The sequence below is a fragment of the Mustela erminea genome, chromosome 1 (genome assembly GCF_009829155.1).
Source record: "Mustela erminea isolate mMusErm1 chromosome 1, mMusErm1.Pri, whole genome shotgun sequence".
Taxonomy (NCBI): Eukaryota; Metazoa; Chordata; class Mammalia; order Carnivora; family Mustelidae; genus Mustela; species Mustela erminea.
In genome coordinates this window covers 30,504,116-30,526,040 of record NC_045614.1, presented here as the reverse complement: position 1 = coordinate 30,526,040, position 21,925 = coordinate 30,504,116, and the positions used below count along the sequence as shown (strand labels likewise).

Genomic DNA, 21,925 nt, shown 5'->3' with positions numbered 1-21,925 from the left:
GGTCCCCATCTTCCCACACTGCGCACTTCAGATGTTGAAACCCAGGCGCAAGAAGGAGAAAGGTGTTGGCCCCACCTGCAGTGCACCAACACAGGGCCCATTTCTGGTGTCCGGGCGGCCGAGGATCTCCTCACAAAGGTCAGGACCGGGAGTGCATACTCAGGAACTCCCATGTCAGGCCACTGAGTGTAGTGATACTGAATCACGACCCGTTCATTCTGACGACCCTTAGGATTTCCCTTCTGACCCTAGGAGAAAGGTGAAAAGAGAGGTCTGTAAGCAGACAGGTGGCATTCTGGATTAAAAAAATAATAATGATGAAAGGATGTAGGAAACAGGACATTGCATTTCATGTGCCCTAAGTACTGATCCTAGCTAGGTACTTTCCCCTCGGCAGCTGTCTCGGGCCAGGAACGGAGATGCTACCTAGCTGGGTGTGAAGTAGCACACGTCTCCTGGGAGAGAAAATGGGGGAAGACTACACCAGGAAGGAACACTGAATACCAGTTTTCTGGATGTGGAACCATCTGCAGCATCTGTAATTTGCTTACACAGCCTCCATGTTAACTTCCTGCCACGACTCCCGTCCTTTCTCTGCGGTCTGGCTTGGACCATCAGGGTTCTGAGTGCTGGCTGCTGCTGTATGTCCTCCGGAAAGTGATTCTCAGTCTCCAGCGTCAATAATAAATTTACCTTTCGCTTTCATAAATGAATTTTTCAGAGCCGTTTTCCTTTATGTGGCTGAACTTTTTACATTTTAACTACTTTGGATGAAAAATTTCCCCAAACAGGTAACTTGCTGCTGTAGGTTTTTCTTACAGCCAATAACTGTATAAATGCCTGAAAATTTCCAATTTTTTTTGAGGACTCAAGGTCATTAATCAGCCAGAGCATGTAAGGTCTTTGGCCCTGGGCTACAGAAGCCCGATGGCTTTGATTTCTGAAGTCTTGTTAACCCTCATTTTCCTATCTTTCTCTTTCTCCTTTTTCCTCTTGCACAAAACACCCAAGGTTCCTATTTGACTTCTGTCCTCTGACCTGAGTGGTTTTAAAATAAGGGGGCAATGTTTAAATACCTGAAGGGTTTCCATGAGTAATGGGCTTTGGAAATGTAAGCTGGTTATTGGTTGGTTAGTTGAAGCCAGCTAACAGCTCTATTAGAACACAGATAAATATAGTGCTACTTGACTTTTATATACTTCTGCCATTCTAGGAAAAAAAAAAAAAACTAAACATAGAAAAAAGGCTGTTAACCTTGGATCACAGATGGATTTTGGAGCCAATGAAATGATATATAAAAATTTGAATAAATGTGAATTCTTCTGGGGCAGGGGGCTGTAGTTTGAGCACATTCTCAAAGATGGCCAAGACTTAAAAAAAAAAAAAAAAAATCACACCCATTGCTACAAATACATGCCATTCCTAAGTCTTTCCACAGCAATTACTTTACATTTTCTTAATAAACATCCATCTAGAGTTCCTAGTAATGGGGTCATTGTCCATGAACCTTGATGGAACAGCAGATTTTGAACAAAAGAAATTGAGATAACTTGAAAGCAGCATTTTCCACACAGTGTGGAACTTGGATGTTAACAGTTATATTGGGAAGGGTTATGCTGAGTTGCCTTAGGAAATACTAGGCAAAAAAAAGTTAAAGAGGTTTCTTAACTAGTGCTCTGGCCACCTGTGTGCATTGTATGTATTTCTAAAGGGGAATGCATAGTATGTAGCATTCATTTTCCATATTTATTAAATAGCACCGTCTCCTTTTTGCAAACATCTTGCAGGGTAAGCATTCCTTGGAACACAGTTTGGGAAAATAATGCTTGAAAACTCTCAGAAGGTTGCTACTGAAAAGCTAAATCCACAAACAGATGCTGCTCTAGTTGCTGGTCACTGAGACCTAGAAGTTCATTTTTTTTTTTTTTAAATGAAGCTCTCAAGAGGAGATTAAAGAATTTAATCAGGCCAGTTAAATTCTATTATGTGCTCTGCCAGTATCTTTCACAGCATACATTGATGTCAATCAAAGGAGTTGTGAAAAAATGTTTTTTAAAAATACTTTTTTAAAGCCAAGTTGGTTCTGCGAATTGGCCTTGGTTGTACAGTAATTTTCATACAAGTTTCAAGAGCGATGCCCTGGCAGCCCACCCATATTCCTTCAATACCTTTTTCACTTTTGTATTTCTGACTGAAAAACGACGAACAGTGTAGCAGGCATGTACTTTTGTGCTCTTCAGTGTGACAATAATGTTTCCATACTCCTCACTATTCTCTGTTGGCCAATACTGATCACATTTTCGCTGCAAAAAGGAAAAAGTTGTCAGTTCCAACTGCAATTGATGCCCCATTTGTTCCGTTGGTAATGTGATCTCCAGTGTCTTGAAAACAGGTAATATCACCATGTAGTTGACCCAAAAAAGGAACATATGGGTCCAATGGCTTAGAGGTAGACATACCTCTGAAGAGTTTAACCTTGGGACAACTTTGGGTAAGATAATTTGTGAAATGGGTCTCATATATTCATGAACATCTTTTAACAGTCAGTGTACTTTAAAGAGGGCCTCAGAAAGAAACCTGTGCTTGGCCTATAAGAAATACAGCTGGTTATGTTAGGATGCTGGGCTGCCTTCCAAGTTGCAAAAGAGTCTTGTAACAGTGAAAATCTTCATTTTACCAACTGGGTTACCAAAGGTGAAATGGGGTCTCCACAGTCAAGGTGAAGAAGTAACAATCCTGAGTAACAGAATTTGAGGCTTAGCCTTTATTCCAGCCTAAATCAGCACCATGTAAACTCTTAATCTACTAACTCTAAAATATTAACTGTCTTATAAAAAGGTCTCTTAATGATGGTCAAGGTGTTTCAACAGGGTTTCCCCTCACGCTCCTCCAAACTCTCAGTAGTTCTCCCACTGTACTATGTTTCTTCCAACTTCCCTCCTCCCTCATTGTTCACAGCTCACCTCACGTACTAGCTCCTTTACGAAATCTCAGTTCTAGAGGATGTATCCATCTTCTATAGCATCCCCATTCTAACACTCTGTTCATCCCTCCTGCCATGTTTAGTACCCTCTTGTAAGCATTCAGCTCTTTCTCACCAGACCACAAGCAAGTTAGGGGCAAGAGAAGATGCTTTTCATCTCCTTAACTCTTTATACCTGGTCAAGTTCCTGCCCTACAGCAAGGGTTCCATAAGGAGGTTCTGAATGAAGGCACATGATTAAGACATTAAACCAAGAGGCTCTTACCCTTCCTTTTTCCACAAGGTTTGTAATCATGATAATGATTCCAGTGTTTTGTTCCCAAATCATCCTCCAGAAATCTTCAAATGTAGACTTTAAAGGTCCCTGGGTGGCGATATAGGCTTTCGCTTTGTTGTAACCCTTCAAAGATGACACAACACAAAGTAAGATGAAAGCAGTATCACAGACCAGTTAATAATTCAATGCCTTCCATATTGAATAGGCTGTGGTTTTAGGAAAAGCTCTGTGCAGTATTAAAACACATTCAACAGTCTCTGTGGCACTCTTCAATTATGAGAAACAGGTTTATAAAACATTTCTGACTTACATCGACATAGTTTGCATTAATGTAGTCGCTGTGCTTAGAGTCTTTTCCTGGTAAAGGTCTTAACTTCACCCTACTGTGATCATCTATAGAGGATAAAAAAAAAAAAAAAAAAGCAAAAACAACATGTGTAATTCACAAACTACCAGCATTCTAAAGCAGAAAACAAGGCAAATAGGCAATGTGGCGTCTCTTAGAGCACCCCAAGAAAACTTTTGGCAGAGAAATAGCTAAAAATTTAAAGATATAGCATTGAAACCCATCTTAAAAGCACAGGGCATTTCTCCATCATGTTCTGACCTGTGAGTACCCAAGAAATGCAAACCGGGGGCCGGGGGGGTGGTGTGCCTGGGTGGCTCAGTCGTTAATTGTCTGCCTTCTGCTCCGGTCATGATCCCAGAGTCCTGGGATCCAGCCTCACATCGGGCTCCCTGCTCGGCAGGAAGCCTGCTTCTCCCTCTCCCACTCCCCCTGCTCATGTTCCCTCTCTTGCTGTGTCTATCTCTATCAAATAAATAAGTAAAATCTTTAAAAAAAAAAAGAAAGAAAGAAAGGCAAACCAAAGTCCTTGTTAGTTCAGGTAAAATGACTTCAAGTTTCAACCCTCCAAAGTATCCTTGTCCTGGATTTTAGAACCAAGGCCTTTGATTACCCATGGCCATGTCCCTTTTCCTTTAACACGTATGTGCAAAAGTGATTGTGATATTAAGTCCAAAACAAAATCTATTTGTTGAGCATCTATTTTCAGGAGACTCATTTGCTAAAAATCTAGTTAGATTCCCTCCTACCCCAATAGAACCTAAGTAACTGAGGAAACCAGGGCTGTCCTGAGAGTAATCTCATTGCAGCAATCTGGTCAATGATCAGAATTTAAGATTCCCTTAACCTCAGCTTATGAACATAAAAGTGGGGAGTGGGATAAATGCCTCTTGTTGCCCAGTAAAGTGAGCTTGAATTTTTAGGAGAGCAAATAAAATAAGAAGTCAAGGCCATGATTTCATTTTCTCTAGCTAGGAACAGGATGGGCAAAAGTAAATTAACATTTCTGGTTATAATTATAAAAGTCCAGTTCAAGAAGAAGTCCAATAAGTGGTTTAGCCTAGACATTAATAACCTCAGACTATTTATCGGGCACTTTTTGAAAGCCCTCTTCATTCTTGTGACTGTGAATTGCATTTGTTTTTCTGACAAACGCTCAGACTACACTTGCCATGCAGAAGGGCTGCCTACCAGAAATAGACTCCAAATGACAATCTACCCCCCAAATTATCTGAATACAAACCACTGTGCCTTAGCTCAGTAGCATGATATTGCATATTATTTTTCAGACTGACAAATAAGAATACATATTCTTCAAGTTGCAAGATTCATATTTAATCTAAAAGAGAACAAGCTCTCTAAATAGGTCAATACAGGAGGTGGTACGGTATCATCCACATATACTTGGAAAGGTGTAATGGCTCTGAGAGAAGCCTTTTCACACCTTTGTTTCTTGCACAGTAAGTCGTTTCATGACACTTCCATCCTGGCTTCTGCTATACTAAGTCCTTAATATAGGGGTAGACCAAGATGACAGGTGATGTGCCCAGGATCTGACCAGGCATCATGAACACCAGAGTCCAACTTTCTGAACTTGGGAAAAGAAAACTGCATCTAATCTGAATTTGTAAAAGTAAAACCATAAATGAACTGGTGAGAGTACAACCATATCAAACCACAGATGGTACACTTTCCAGGCAATACCATGACCCTTGGGTGTATCACACAGACACTGCTTTGATTTCCTCCCTCTATTTTGCCACATGCTTATCAGAAGTAAGGACTGCCATGGTAGAAAGAATGGTATGTGTGGATATACTCAAGGCACACATGTGTATGTATCCCTGCCTGAAATACATGGTTAGAAATGAGGTATATAGATGGACAAATCATAATCTCAGCAAGCTAAGCCTTGACTAGGTTGGCCAACAAATACAGTCAGATTCCATCCATTCAAAGGCTGGAAAGAAAAGCAAGGTTTGACTCTTTCTTGTTCTCTTTGTTACCTCCTCATTCTCTCACATAAGTGGAACGATTACTCTTATTCCAAAATGACTTGTGGTTCTTTTAAGACTTTATGTAGAGTAAGAACTAAAACTCTATTAGTAGATGACATTATCTTATACATAAAAATTCCAAGGAATCCACAAAAAATCACTACTAGAATAAATGAGTTCAGCCAAGGTTGTAGGATATGTGATTAATGTTAAACAACAGCAACTGTATTTCTATACACAATGAAAGATCTCAAAATTAAGTAAACAATTCCATTGACCATAGTGTCAAAAAGAATACTTAAATTCAATAAAAGAAGTATAACACAATGCAAACTATAAAACATCATTGAAAGACATAAAAGATGACCTCAATAAATGGAAAGACATCACATCTTCATGGATGGAAGACAGTACTGTAAAAATTAATCCACAGATTCAATGCAATGCCTATCAAAATCCCAGCTACATCTTTTGCAGTAATAGAAAAGTTGATCCTAACTGATATGGAAACACAAAGGACCAGAATAACCAAAACAATCTTGAAAAAGAAGAACAAACTTGGAGCAGTCACAGTTTTCGAGTTCAAAATATACTACAAAGCTACAGTCTGTGATCAAGACGAAGTGGTACTGGCCTAAGGATAGACAGGTAGATCAGTGGAAGAGAACTAAGAGTCTAGAAATAAACTCTTACATTTATAGACAGTTGATTTTCAATAAGGGCACTAAGACAATTCAGTGCGGGGAGAGAAGAGTCTTTTCTACAAATAGTGCTAGGACAACTGGCTATCAACAGCAAAAGAATAAACTTGGACCCTACCTCATGTACATAAGAGTTATTTGGATAAAAGACCTAAATGTAAGAGCTAAAACCATAAAACTCAGACAAAAACTAATGTGAAATCTTCATGATTTTGGACTAGGAAGAGGTTTCTTGGATATAACACCAAAAGCACAGGCAACAAAAGAAAAATTAAGTTTCACCCAAATTAAAATAATTTGTGCTTCTAAGGACACTATCAAGAAAGTGAGAAGACAATGCACAGAATGGAAGAAAATATTTGCAAACTATTTATCTATATAGGGGATTCATATCCAGAATGTATACAGAACTCCTACAACTCAGCAACAAAAAGACAAAGGGCAAAGAATTTGAATAGATATTTCCCCAAAGATGATCTATGAACAGCCAATAAATACATGAAAAGATACTCAACATTACTAATCATTAGGGAAATGCAAATTAAAATGACAGTGAGATACCACTTCACACCCGTTAGCATAGTTATTTTGTGTATCCATAGATATAGGTGTATAGATATATCTATAGATACAGATATGTAAAAGCAACAAGTGTTGATGAGAATATGGACACTGGGACTCTCATATTGCTGGGGGCAATGTAAAATGGTACAGCCACTTGAGAAAACAGTATGGCAGATCTTCAAAATGTTAAACATAGAGTTACCATATGACCTAGCTATTCTACTCCTAAGTACATATCCAAGAGAATTGAAAATATATGTCTGCACAAATGTTCATAGCAGCATTATTCATAATAGCCAAAAAGCAGAAACAACCCAAATGTCCATCAAATGAATGAATAAACACAATGTGGCATATCCACATTGTGGAGTATTTTTCAGCCATAAAAAGGAACAAAGTACCAATCTAAGCGACAACACGGATGAATTCTGAAAACATCCCACTAACTGGAACAGACCCAGACAAAAAGGCCACATATTCTATGATTCCATTTATATGAAATGTCCAGAATTGGCAAATACATAGAAATAGAAAGTAGGTAAGTGGCTTCTAGGGGTTAGGGAAAAGGAGGTATTGGGAACAACTACTAATGGGTATGGGGTTTCTTGTTGGGGTGCTGAAAATGTTCTAAAATTAGATAGTTGTGATGGTCATACAACTGTGAATATACTAAAAACCACTGAAATTCAGTTTATATTTAAATCCCCATATAAATATAAATTAACTTGAAATGGGTGAATTTCATATGGTATGTGATTTTTTAACTCAGTAAAGCATTATAAAAAGCTTTATCTATAGTAGTGTTCAAATTTAAATGGTTCAATTTAATGCACTATAAAATCCTATGGAATGTGTTCCTTACCACAGTGTTTGTTAACCATAAACACGTGTGCTCCTGCCTTTAGTGTCAAGGCATCTAATATCACCCAGTGACCCAAACCCCCAATGTCTATGAGTAGTAGTATGGTAGCCATAGAAGTAGCCTGTTTCCTAGGGTATTCCCTTAAGGACCTATAAGAAGAATGCTTATCTATTTGCATCCCTAACCACAAAATATGGCAGGAAGGATGAAATGCATGGGCCCCAAGGACTGGTGGTTCCATCCCTTAAGGTATAGACCACTGAAGGCATTGTACCTGGTCTCAGAAATTCAGCTTATTGATTCCATTTTCAGCAGTCCTTACTTTATTTGAAAACTTGGCTCTCCCCACCTAAAAACAATGTCTAGAGAGCCACAGGACATTCAGACTTTTGTTCCCAACATCTGGTATGAAATCACTTCATGAGAGAACCATAAAGCTCAGAATGTTTCTTTCAATCACCTCATTCTTAAGTGGAGATCCGACAGCTTAATGAAAGACTCAGGGGGCTGTAAATGTCCCCACTTCTTCCTATCCCCTGTTGAAGATGGGCTAATGAGAGGTTAGCTGTCGAGTATACATCATTCTTGGCATTCCTGATTCTGATTGCTTGGCTTTCGGCTTATCCCCAGCATGAAGATTTAATTTCCTCACAGTTGAACATAGTTTTAAGTTTATTACTTACATGCTAAAATGTTGATGTATCTGTTTTTGTGCTTGTTATCTGGATGATTGGAATGTTCTGCAGTGATGTTCATATCAGCCGTACAGCGCTGGACTTCCTGGTGAAAAAAAAAATCAAGATTTCAAAGATTTTAGACACACTTTTGGTGTCTCACAAGAATGTAGGAAAAAAGGAACTACAGATCCAAAAACATGAATTTTCCCTAGCTGCGGCCACCATTACTTCCCCACACTCAACTTCAGAAATAACTGACAAATTCTTAACAAATGTATAAAAGATGTGAAGAAGATAAAAGGATTTCCTTTTTTACTCATTCATCAATCATCTACTTCATTCCAGATTGTGACCTAGGCATGGGGATTACTAAACATCCTATCTCTCTTTGACTATGTCATAGCCTGATGAGGTAGGAAAACATGCCACAAGATAATGCCAGTCCAATGTGATTAATAGAAAGGAGGCCTCAAGAAACGATGGTGGGAGCACAGAGGAAGGCTTCAGGCAGATCATTCCTGAGTCTTCAAGGATGAACAAGAATTTTCCAGGCAGCGGTAGAATCTCCACCAGCATTTGCAGTACGAGTGTAGACCATATACCTCCTTTTATAACTATCAGAGCACAAATGGACTACCCTCCGTCCTGAAGTGATGCTACTGTATTAGCCCAGTGACCTGTCCTGTGTGGCTCAAATATATAGATTTGGTGAGTTACTTGTGCACTCCTGTTTCATTTAAATTCCCCTTCTTTAGTTGGCAACTCTTCAGCTGACCTTTGGCATGACTGTAAACATCACCCATTAGCGTAATACAAGGTTGCTGTGAAGTCAAATTTTTCCACAGTGTCTTGTTCAAACCCAAGTATCGGCATTAACCGATAAGGGAAGTCATCAGCAGAACACAGTTGCTACGAAGAGCAGGAGCAAGCGACAGAAAATCATCAGGAGAAATATTTTACACATAACAGATGTAACAGAGTCTAGGTGCATGTAGACTTTTATTTCCCTCTCCACAAAGGAGATGCACAGCAAGTGTGGATGTCTTCCACAGCATTTACATCAGGCATAATGAAAACAAGGAACTGTCGGTCTTTTATATTCACAAAGCACTTCCCAATGGGGGGTCTCTCTCTTCTCTCCATGGAGAAATGAACTCCCTGTCATCAAATAATCTAAAGTCTAAAAACAAAGGGTCACCACCCATGCAAAGAGAACACACTCATGAACTCCTGATTCTTGGAAGCAGTATGATCAATTTTTCAGAGTTGCAGACCTTCCCAGTTGTTCATTTAAAAAAAAAAAAAAAAAAGTTCACAGGTATTAATTCAACACAACTCTTGGGGAAAATGTATGTTTCACAACAATTCTTACTCTTTCGTTACGTTTCCTAAATGTGATAAGCTCTGCTCTTTTCTCTTCTAAAATGGTTTATGACCTATGGTTTCACAAATGTTGGTTTAAAGGGGCCTCAGGCTGCCTTTGGTTCTTTTTTTGTCTAGAATGAGATAAAGGGTAGACAGAAAGTGAGGAGTCTGATACCTTGACCTCTCCAAAACACAAGCAATGCTACCTCTACTCAAAGTACTTGGGGGGTACTGGCCTTTTAGAATCGCCTTGAATGCCTGAGGCATACTCTTTTCAGTAGTTTCAGGGGGCAGAGAACTTTTGAAAATAGATTTGTTTTCTGGAAGACATTGATTCAATCTATACATAAATTCCCGAAATTGATGACATCCTTTTGTTTCTGGATTTTGAAGGTCAGGCTTTTGGCATGGGCTGGGTTGCTAAAGCATCTTGTGTTAAGAGATGATAGCTTTTCGTCCTCTGGTTTGAGATTCACTTGGTTTATTGATTATTTTTTCCCCATTGTCTGGATCTGACCACCCTAGCTATGGACTGAGCTCAGGCCTTTATTCTAATATAATGCAATTGACCAGGACTGCTCGGGAGCAGCTGTCTGCACTGTTTAGGGCAGTCATTCAATATGGCCAATCAGACTCTTCGTTATCTAAGACCCTGGGTCTGATCCATGGCCTCTATTTCACTTTTCCAATTATGTGAATGACAGAAAACAAAGAATAGTCATAAATAATGTTAAATCTGATTTTATGAGAACCCGAGGGGTTTGCCTATGGCCTCCTGATTTTGTCTTGTGGATAATAATGTCATCTGTAATTCCTTGCAGAACTGTTTGGCTCATTTAGATGCTGATAATATCATCTGATCCTGGAGTGGCTTTTCTCCATCAGAAACTGGCATTTCAAAGTTAATGTGATTTTAATAGGTGTTAAAACCCTCTGAAGTGACACCGACTGACGGAGTGTGGATAGCAAAGTTACCTAGTTGGCAGTCTGACCAACAGTTCAAGATTTAAGCTTCTTTGTATTTTACTGTCCATATGACAGAGTTGGAGTTCTCAAAATGAGTATCAACAGGCAAAAAACCACACACACACACACACACAAGCCAAACGAAAACAAGAGGTGTAAAAATAAAGTAAAACTTGAACGAAAACACCGCAAGTTGATAGAATCACAATTCCTGGGACAGCGAGTGGGGGAAATCGCCTGCTGCCTGGGGTCAATGAGGTGAGAAGCTATGGAAAAGGCCCCTGGAGACCTACAGTCCTACCCTTGTGTGGCTCGATGTGCAATCATGATGGAACAAAACACACCCGGAAACCTTTCAGGTTACTCAGTTTCCCCAAGGATGTTGAGTAGAACATACTCTGGGGACCAGGTGACCGACCACCTGTTAGACTGAGTATTGACAACATTCTCAGTGTGTGCTACTGAAGGTGATCTCTTTAGGTGATGACCATGGCCTGCTGTTTGCCTTGTGGCTGACATAGAGCTGGCCTTGCTGGGTACCTGGGACAGGCCATCTTCCTGCTTCTCCTCAGGCTACGAACTGCGGCCACACCCCACGTCTTCAAATGCTGCTGCTTTGACTCCAGAAACCTCTGGATGGAACTCGATTCCTTAGCCAGGCTTTCAAGGTCCATCCTACCTTCCGTCAGCTCCTTTCCCACTCCCAGACAGTTTTACCTCCACGCTCTCTGAAAAGACCGTAGGATTTCCTGCAGCGGGTCTATAAAATACAATTACTTTTTGCACACTATTTGTAGGAATTTTGGCTCTGTCTCTCTCTTCACTTTTCATAGAAACCTCAACTATGGTTTTCTTCAGGCTAAGGGTTTAAAAATTTTAAGACATTTCAGACCCTAACTGGCATCTTGTTACAGAGACTAGAGTCCCTTTCTGCCATCTTGCAGGCTGCAGTCTCTTGCAGCACGACCCGTGCCCCCCCCTTCCGGCAACATCCTATTATGTGTCACCAGCAACTTGGAACACTGGATCTTACATAATGTGATTGGGACCACTGATCCCTTGAGCGCATGGGCTCAGGTGGACAAAGCTTTGTTCTCCTGATTTAATATGAACAACTGGCCCAAATTTAGCTCAGCTAGAGTTAATTATAAGCCAGGCGATTCCCCCAAAGGATCTCGTCAAGGGGTACTGGACCTCTGGCCTCGTCTCTGCCCTCAGCCTTCCAACTTGTGATGCTCCTGACTGCCGCCTGTTAATTCTGTCGACCCACATGGCCTCGGAGCTCTCTCCTTTCGAAAGATAGTGCTAGCACTGTTTGGAAACTCCTGCACGAGGGCTGTGGAGGCCAGGGAAGAGTGAGGTTCGAGTCAGCCCAGGTAGCCAAGGGAACAGTCATCGAATGCCATCCAGAGACAAGGATTGATGTTTTTCCAGTGACTGCAAAATCTGCTAGAGGTATAATGTTGCCAGCTCTTAACAGTCTCCAACATTTATCTGACAAGGACAGAACACTTGCTGCCTCACCTCTAGACAAAGACTCAAAATTACCAGTGAATCGTTTTTCTCATTCTCCTCCAAGCATCAAAGTTCTGAAAATAGGACAGCTATTCACCATTTTTTTTTTTTCTACTTCCATCCAAGATTTTAAAACAAGATGGGGGCAAATAGAAATTCTTCTTCTTTGACCTCCTCCGGAACTTTCTATCCATATTTAGCGTGTACTTTGCTTCGCCCACTCTGGTCTCCACCCTGACCCAACTGAAGTCCTCCAGGGCAAGGTCTCAAATTCAACTCTGTACTTTGTATTATGTCCACAGAATAGCAGGTACTTGGTGACTGTCAGTTGAATTGCCTTTCTCTCCTCTTAATGGCCACACATCGATTGTTAAACAGTATTTTTAAGTTTAAGGTGAAGTGATTAACTTTGCCTAACTTGAGGCCTGTATGCAGATGTTGTGTAAGATTTTTGTAAGTCAGATTCTCAACTCTCTGGAAGGCTCTAGGCTGTAAAGATCATGTAATGGGCTCCCAATATTTTTAGTGGGGTGGGGAGGCTCCTTATTTTTTTCCCTTATTTCCTCTCCTGCCCTCCCCCTCTCCCCACCTCTGGCTTGTCAGCTGCATGATCAGTTTTAGACAATCACTGGTCATCTCAGGTTTTTCCCTCTTCCTGTATCCGGGTCACTACAGGACACTACTTTAATGAGAGTCTGAGGGCCTCGAGGTCACACATGGGGGCTTGAGTCTGAGAGCCTGGGCTTAACACCTAACTTCTGCCATTTTAAAACTGAGCCACCCAAAGCCTCAGTTTTCCCACAGAGGAAGTTTCCTCCTCTGTAAAATGGGCACCATAGAACAGGACCCTGTTCTGAGGTAGTTCTGAGGAACAAATGAAACAATCCACGTGCAGGGCTGAGGAAACGCTGGCCACCATTCTTCCACTTAAACAGATCTGGAAATCTGGGGTTGACTTCACTACTCTCCTGCTATAATGAATGTTCTGTTTTTCTACTTTTTAAAGATTTTCAATTATTTTTAAGTGATCTCTATACCCATTGTGGGACTCAAACCTACAACCCCCAAGATCAAAAGTCACACACTCCACCGACTGAGCGCCCAGGTGCCTCAGTTTTGTTTTTATTTCAGTCACACAAAAATCTCTTTTCCTGAGCTCTTTTTATAGCCTATTACTATCTCGTTTATAAAAGAGCCTTCATAATTTCTTAAATAGCCTGCTACCCACTGTCCTTTTCAGCAGAGCTGCCAAAAACAGATACCACTACTGTCATCAAATATTTCAAAATCTCCCTCAAAGAGAAGAGGCCAGTCTATTAAGGACTCGTTCTGTCTCATGCCTCCCTTTATGTTGCTGCCTTATTGTTCTTTTCAGAAGAAAGGATAGTCTTCCATTCCGAATAGCGCTGATTTTCCACCTTCAGACCAGGAGGAACTGTCAGACGACAACAGCGGCAGCACAAGGCCTGCCTTGTCCCAGCCCTCCCGTGCCCCTCCCTTCACCAACGGCTAATAAGACTTCAGCTATAAATTTCAATATAGGAGACAAAAGCTCCTAGCCACAGTGGTTTTTTTTTTTTTTTTTTTTTAAGGATAGAAATAGGGTGCAGATGCCCAGAATTTGTTAACAGGCTTGGTTTAGATGCAGCAAAGCCCATTTTAAGTCAGATTGAGTTTATAGAGGTATAGCTGATTATTTTGAATAATTAAATGGTGTCAAAACCAGCTGTGATGAATAGCACTGGGGTCTCAAATCATAAATAATTGAGAAACTGGAGTTGCATTTGGTCATCCTGATCAAATTCTGTTCTCCAGAGGATAAATGTTTGTCCTGAATACCATCAACATTGTTAAATGCCTCAATATTCTTGCTCAGTCATCCAGCCAACAGTCAATTGAACTAAATCACTGCAACAGCACACACATTTGCTGTCCTCATGAATACAAAATGTTTGACTTTAAACCATGTTCTCTGTACTTGAATAGGCACCTTTTTGGTAAGCATCTAACAGCCACATTAAATACTTGACATGCTTGTGTCTGTCCCATGATGCACAGGACTTTGGCAAACACATCAGTGGGTCCCTTTTGCTCTCCCACCTTTGGCTTCGGTTTTGCTCAGGGAAACAAACAAAAAACCAAGGGAAAGGCTTCCTTTAAAACCGGCTGTCAATACAATTGCCTTTACGATGGCCTCTGGGGACTCCAAATTTGCAGAAACAGAGGCTTGCGGTCCCGTGTTCATTTCTCCTTGTGCCGCCTTTCCATGACATCACTTAATCCCCGAAACCCGGTTTGTGAAAAGAGGTGGGCAGTTTAGCAACATCCCCGTCATGTCATTTCCATTTTAAAGGATCCATTTTAAAGGAAGACTGAACGAGAGAAAGGAACCGACTCACCCGCAAAGCTAGAAGACAGCTGAGCTGCCATGAAAACTTGGCCTCCTCGGCAGAACTCTTGCTGCCAGAGATGTGCCTTAGTTAAGCGCCTCAGTGAAGAAAAGGGCAGTCTGTTTAATAGCTCCTCATTGACACCCTGTCACTGCTGAACTGGCACGGAACCCGGAGCTGGCAGGGCCGTGTGTGCCGCGCTCTACCTTGTTTCCTGCACGACAGTTCTTAAAATCGCAGGGCTGTGTTCGCCCACGTCTTCCCTCCACGGATTAATAGCCGCCAAGCCCGCCACCATCCACCTCTGCAGGGGCTGAACAGGTCACCCGGCACCCTCAAAGACGGGCATCATTCACGTTCCCCCAACTTCGGGATGTCAGGGACGTGGGCTCCATTTTTAAAAGAGAGGAAGCCGGGCCATCGGGGAGGCGGCGACGGGTCCGGGGGTAAGGAAGCACACTGCTCCTAGGGAGCCAGCTCCCCGTCCTCAGACAGTAAACGTGCTGCCTCCTCCATACCTCATGCAGCCCAGGGAGACGAGGCCTACCCTTGCCATAAGGGCTGCTGTCCCAGGGAGGGTTACCAGGAAGACAAAACTTGGGGACTTGCCTCATTTCTCCCACTAAGTCTGTTCTTTTCTGGAAGTGCACGTGTAGGACCTGGGCAACCAACTCCTTCCTGCCTCGTCTTTTTGGGGTAAAAGAATGCCTGTCAGAAGGAGAAGTATGAAGAAAAAAAGAAAAAACCATCTCCCAACTTTTTCTGGTATTGTTTTTGTTATGCCCGAGTGGATTCATTTCAAGTTTATAAAAATCTTTATAGAATAAAAGTCAGGTTTCTAGAAAACTACTTTTCAGTTTTGAAACATACCTCAAAATCCTCGGAGAACCCATGCTGGTTATTAGAATAGAGCTCACCAATGTGTTTAACAAACTGTTTGACAGGAATGGCTTCCATGTCATCTGTGGGGATAAAATGATATTCAGAGTCACACAGAATAAACTTCGATAGAACACGTAACACCGATAAGGGATTATTAAAGACAAACATTTGATTTGTGTGAGGAGTAGACAGAATTGCATCACCCGAAGCAGATGTCCTCAAGAAGTCTCAGAATGTATTTTACTTTTCCGTCTTACTAGGATTTGGAATGCCTAGAAGCTAGGTAAAGTACATTCTTTTTTTTTTTTTTTTTAAATATTCAAGGCAATTTACATCGTTAAATTACCACATCATACTCTTAACTGAAAGTCTGAACTTCCTAAGGGTACCTATTTGTCAAGAAATTTTATCAGAGCCTAAGATTTTTATTTTTAAATTGCTCTTCAGTGGGGTCCAGCTTGAACTTGGGAGCGATGAAGTTCCATTTCCGGTCTCTGAAGTCGCAGCAATCTTTATACACAATTACAGAGAGATGCCATTGTACCAGCTGGCTTCGGGTACAATGCCATCTATGTTTAAGTGTTCAAAATTTAGTTCAAGACAGCTGTGTCTACGCGATGCCAAATAATCAGTTTGACTGAATTAACTGGATTTTTTGGGTGTTGACAGACTAGGTATAGATTCAGGAAGACTCCCCATTCCAATTTCTTGTGTTGTCACTTCAAGAGGACATTTGCAGTTCATGAGCGCAAAGTATCCATCTTGAGCGCATTTTCCCCGGATCTGACCCGATATTGGAGGACTGGCCACAAAACTGCCACACCCCACTAACCGGAGCTCCCCAACCTCCTTCCCTCCACCCTCCCCCGCAAATATTTCTTTAAAAATACTCCGCTGAATTTGAGATAAACAACAGACATGACATTTACTTTATTCAGAGTGAAAGATCTTTGGCAAACGCACAAACATCTAAACTGCCACAGATGCTTTTCTTAGCAAAGGGTATGAAGATCTGTATGTGTAAATGAGGTCCTACTTTGGCAAGAATGTTATAGATCCAGGCCTGACAATCTGATTTCTCTTCATCTGGTGACAGCTAACATTGACTATGTCATTCCTTCTCTACTTTCTTTCGAGAGAGCAAAGCTCTAGGGTGGCTTTTTGCATCTATTGACATTTTCAAACTTGAATCATTCTTAAGCGGAAAATAGCATCTCTTATACTTTGTTTAAGGAAGGTGACTTATATGTTCATAATCCAAACTGCTTAGCGCAAAAATGTTACTTATCAAATAGATGGTGCTCCATAAGCACCCATTCTTTCCGTGTGACCAATTAAAGACCTAATCATTTTAATAGGCCACCTTATGAAAAAAAATTGCCAAGTTATTTACAAATATTTCAGGATTGGAGAGGTTCATGAATATGCAATCATTTTGCACGCCCAAGAATTCTATAGCTCCCATAATGATGTAACCAGCATTAACAAAGTGAGCGGAGCCAAAACGTTTCCCCAGAATATTGAGCAGAATGCACAGTTCAAGAAAAATTTCCGAAATTATCTGATCAACTTCGCCTAAAATGTTTAGAAGTAAGCAAATGCTACAGTACGGATCAAGTGGCAAAGAAACGATCTGAGGTTGAGAGAAGGATTAATATGTACAAAAATTGGAGTCCTGAAAAGATTTAACCCAAAGAAACCCCTCTTTGGACAACAGGCAAACTGAGTGAGAGAGATGGGACACAACCTAGCCCTGCGATCACTTAAGCATATAGACGGTGGCGTTTCCTCCTAACACATTTAGAACCAAAGATGACACTGTTTCCGAGGGGGACATTGTTACAGCACAATAGGCCAAGAGCAGCATTTATCCCATAATTAACTTAGAAATTGTAAATTCCAATAAATTTATGGTGCACACGACTCTAGTTCAGAATAAGCAAACACCTATCAGCTTCAGAGGTACTTTGCTCTGCAAAGTCAAAAACAGGGCATTTTAAAAGTCAAAGCCCACCTCTGGTCACTAAAAATTGTTTTAAGAGTAACAACTTATTTTTTCCTGCAAAGCACTCAAGTCTAATATCCAAGGTAATGCCATCCATGTCCAGAAATCTGTCTGCCTGCTCTTCTCCTGGCTAGATGCAGGAAAAACCCAGCAGAGCTCAGCACGATAATCATGGAAATACATGACTCACTAGTCTCTCCAATTAGCTTCTTTACCCAAGGAAGTCTAACCACACCCCTCTGGGTTTCCAGGCACCATAGTAACATCTTACAACTACCAGACAGACACACACACGTGTGCACATGCGCGCACACACACACATGCATGCGGTACTGACCACCACAGGCTACCCAGTTAACGCACAGACTTTCAATCAAGATAAATGAAGCTGAAGGGTCACACATCTTTTTTTTCAATATTAAGATGAATATAAGGCTATGACTAATGAGAAGTCCTCATAGTTATACTCTTACATAGTTCTATTAAATTACTCACAAAATGAGCCATTTAATTATAAAATTACCGTAACTAGCAGACGGCCAAGCAATTAGGACAGTGTTGTGGACCTGATCTCAGTTTTTGTCTGGAAAGACCCTGTGGTGTTAGGGGACATCCATTTGAAAGATGCTATCATTTTTCTATCATACAGAGACTATTAGCAGCCACTAACCATGGGCCAGGCACTTTCTATGCCCTTTAGATGGATTAGCGTGTACTCCAATCCTCCCAATAACCCTGGGGGATAAGTACTATTTCCCTACTCATCTCACAGTTGAGAAAATAAGCTCAGAAACATTAACTGAAATCTGGACTATGGCGGAAGCTGGCCACCCAAGGTCAAGGGAGAATGGCTGTGGTCTGGGTCAGAGTGAATGGGAAACCACCAGATGAGGCATTTACTGAGCACCCAGGACTCAGCCAGATTGTAGGGAGGTGGTCTCTGCCCCAGGGCACATTTGTGTTGGAGAAGCGATGGACATCAGCAGGAGTGAGCAAGAATCACCCGGTGCAGATTCCACCGGTCACGAAAAGGATGGATCGGAGGACTCAGGTGAGAACAAACGTTACCAACGTAGTGGTGATGGAGGAAAAAAATAGGAGCTTGCATCAGAGGAAGAGGTTTTCACTAACTACAGGTTGGATGGGAGAGGGTGAGGATATATAATGAAATGGTCTCAGGAGAGACTCAGTAGAATGAGAATCACCTGTGCTAAAGGCTTTCCCTACATTTAGCGTCACCAGAACTAGGCGTAAGGGACACTGTTCTCCTCACGTTACACACAAGGAATTGGAAGCAACATGTCCAAAGTGACCAAAAACTCAGCAAGCAGAGCTGGCATCTGACTCCTGGTGTACTGAACATGAAGCTTGTGCACCCCCACACTGGGACACCCAATTTGTCTTCATTCTCCAAGCACAACTTCCAGGAAGAACAAGGAATGAAATGGAGGATCTCGGTTAACTAAACAGAGTGTCTTGGATAAAACATTCCTGTGTCCTTTTGTGCCAATATTTTTAGTTACAGAATTTTCAGATATCAAAGATTTGAATTAGGCACAAATCAGAGTCCTGCTGCTATCCTTAAATCACCCCAGTATAAGATGTTTGGGTAAGTCCATTGAGAATCAGCACCTTTCAGAGTGAAATTGTTATCTGACATTTTTAGTTACACTTTCTCCAAGATTTCAGCCTTTGGTGGTTAGAATTAAACCTCACCTATAAGAGGCCTTTTATTTTAGTCAACCATCCTTATGTACCACTTCTGATGGAGTCTGAAATCAGTCTTTGGTTTGTACGCACCACAAGAGGCGCATTCACAGAGGGTGACCATCTACTGAGAAGCACCAATGGTGACAGATTCCATAACGGTAAAAAAGAGCTCAAGATGATGAACATTAAATAAAGCACTGTACAAAATAAAGAATGACGCACTGAAAATAGAGAAATAGAAAACACTGAATAGAACATAGAAATACAATACAAGTAAAATACAATACAAGAAATATAATAGAAAACACTGAAAATAGAGAAAAGTGTTTCCCGAATCTGGCTACGTCCCCATTGTACTTGCAATCTGGAGCCAGGTAGAGGGAAATTCCCCCTATATTGGTCTAGGGTTCTAACCTCCTTGCACACGCTCACTTTGCTTTCTCTTCCTTTTCAGGAGTAACAGATAAACAGAAAGGGCAAAACTTCACTTTATTGGGTTTTTTTTGGCTGTTAGAAAGAAAAAACAACAACAACAACAACAACAAATAAACTCAGCAGCTGAGGCTGTTCTTGAACATCAATCCCAGGGAGGTGCCGCCGAGGGCTCAGCCTATTGTAGAGCTCTGTGGCCGCGTCTTCAGCCCGTCACTCAGTAAGGCTGTCTACGTGTCATTCCCCCCACTCCCTAGCTGTCATTTTTGTTATCAATGGTGGAAAGAACCCTCTCTGCCGGGCACCTAGGGGCAATGGTGTACGTGGAGAAGCCAGAGCCAGACGGCCTGGTGGTGTGACTTCACCTCTCTGTAATTACCTTTCCTCATCTGTAAAATGGGAATAATAATGACTTTTCACAGAGAGTTACAAAGAGTCAACAGATGACCAAAGTACTTTTAAGAGTGCTTAGCATTTTGTAAATGCTTGATAACTAGGATTTATTGTTGGGTGCTAATTGCTTTACCCGTGTGGCCCTATGATTTGGGGCTGTGATTACCCATTTTATAGATGGGGAAACTGGCTAAAAGAGATCCAAGAGCTTGGCCAACGTCCACTGTCTTTATCAGGTGGTGGGGCCGGGCTGACTCCAAAGCCTTGTGTCTTCTACCTTATTTGACCTCTCTCTAGAGCTTAATTTAAATATATGTGGTTAGAGAGGGCAGAAAACCGTAATAAATCTTTAAAAAAAAAAAAAAAAGCATTATTTATTTATTTGAGATAGAGAGCGCGCGCACCGAGGGAAAGGGAGAAACAGACTCTGCATTGAGCAGAGAGGCCTAATGTGGGGTTCGATCCCAGGACCCTGAGATCATGACTTGAGCTGAAGACACTTAGCCAACTGTGCCACACAGGTGCCCTCAATCACGGTTTTTAAAGAAACTTCCTGACTTAAAAGGAATGAAATGATAAACTTCGGCTTTAACTGTAAGTTTCAGTCAACCTGGAAAATTCACACTGGTATTCTGATCACATTGATGATGCCAGGTAAAATGAAGTGTTAAAGTGTTTACCCTCCTGCCAAGATGCTTAATGCTGGGAATGACTGGCTTAATATCTGTTTAAGATAATACCCATACCAGCAAGTGCAGGTACATATATAATTACCATTACCATTCCAGAGGGCCTTCCATCACCCCCCCACTCTGTCACCCAGCTCTGTGAAGTTCTTTAACCCACAGTAGTTCCTGCAACCCTATGCCAATTCTGTCTCTCAGCAGAGGGATCCTATAACTCTCAACACAGTCCCTGGGTCAAGTCCCTCCTGCTCAGACCCTACCCCCCTGCACCCCCACATCCCACAACTGGGCTCTTTACCACCCCTCTAGTGGACAGACCTGGATTTCAGGAACTCAGTCCCTTCTTGCCTGCCTGCTCAGCTCCCAGAGGCTAAGTTCAGGCCTCTTTCTGCATTTGGTAATACCTCTGTGTCCACTTAGGAAGATAAAGCAAACATGAAATTAAAGAACATTATTGGGATTTTAGTTTCCACGTTAGGGCATGACAAGCAGAGTTTTGTCTAAATCAGACTCTCTGGATGCAGGGAGTGTTGTGGAGATTGGAACATTTTATTTCCTGCCATAAAAAGGAATCTCTTTTCATTTATGACACAATGAAGTCAATAAAGAAAAGGTTTCATTATAGTCAAAAGACCAATGAATCTCCTTTGGAGATAATCTCTGTATAAATAAAATATGCCAACAAGGTTGGTTTAATCCCAAGGGTTTTAAACTGCATGTTTAAAACGCCTTTATATGCTGGCCTCCTGCTGAAGCCAGTGACCTTCAAATTATTAAGATGTATTTTAACTGCTGGAAAGGCATGAATCATTTCTGGATTTCCAAGCTACTGGTTAGCAGCAACATTTTGTTTTGTAATGCTTTTATTAGCAAGTTAGATCCTCTGATTTCCACAAAAAAAGCATTTCTAAGGACAATATGACACATTTGACATCTGACAATATGCACATTTGGAAAAACCCATACAACATACTCATTAATCAGGTTAATTGCATGAGCTAAGTTTTGATTTTAAAAAACTGTAATATAGTGAAAGTCTGAAAGAATACTATAATGCAGTGAAACCGATTTGTAAATGACATACGTATGTAACACTTCGGTAACTGCAATGATTGTATTATTGAAGTTTGTCCTTTAAAATGGGTATCTCCTGGGCGCCTGGGTGGCTCAGTGG

The 21,925-nt window shown here is 41.2% G+C and overlaps 1 protein-coding gene across 5 annotated transcripts in view; it reads right to left on the bottom strand.

Moving 5' to 3' along the window:
• PTPRG (protein tyrosine phosphatase receptor type G) overlaps nucleotides 1-21,925 on the bottom strand; it is a 699,794-nt gene that overhangs the window by 26,879 nt on the left and 650,990 nt on the right. For all 5 annotated transcript variants that reach the window (XM_032359252.1, XM_032359242.1, XM_032359260.1 and 2 more), the window contains 6 exons: nucleotides 15,514-15,605; nucleotides 8,414-8,510; nucleotides 3,571-3,653; nucleotides 3,249-3,383; nucleotides 2,169-2,303; nucleotides 76-248 (listed from right to left, as the gene is read on the bottom strand). In XM_032359252.1, the coding sequence (XP_032215143.1) occupies nucleotides 76-248; nucleotides 2,169-2,303; nucleotides 3,249-3,383; nucleotides 3,571-3,653; nucleotides 8,414-8,510; nucleotides 15,514-15,605 (715 nt within the window). The remainder of the gene's footprint in view (nucleotides 1-75; nucleotides 249-2,168; nucleotides 2,304-3,248; nucleotides 3,384-3,570; nucleotides 3,654-8,413; nucleotides 8,511-15,513; nucleotides 15,606-21,925) is intronic.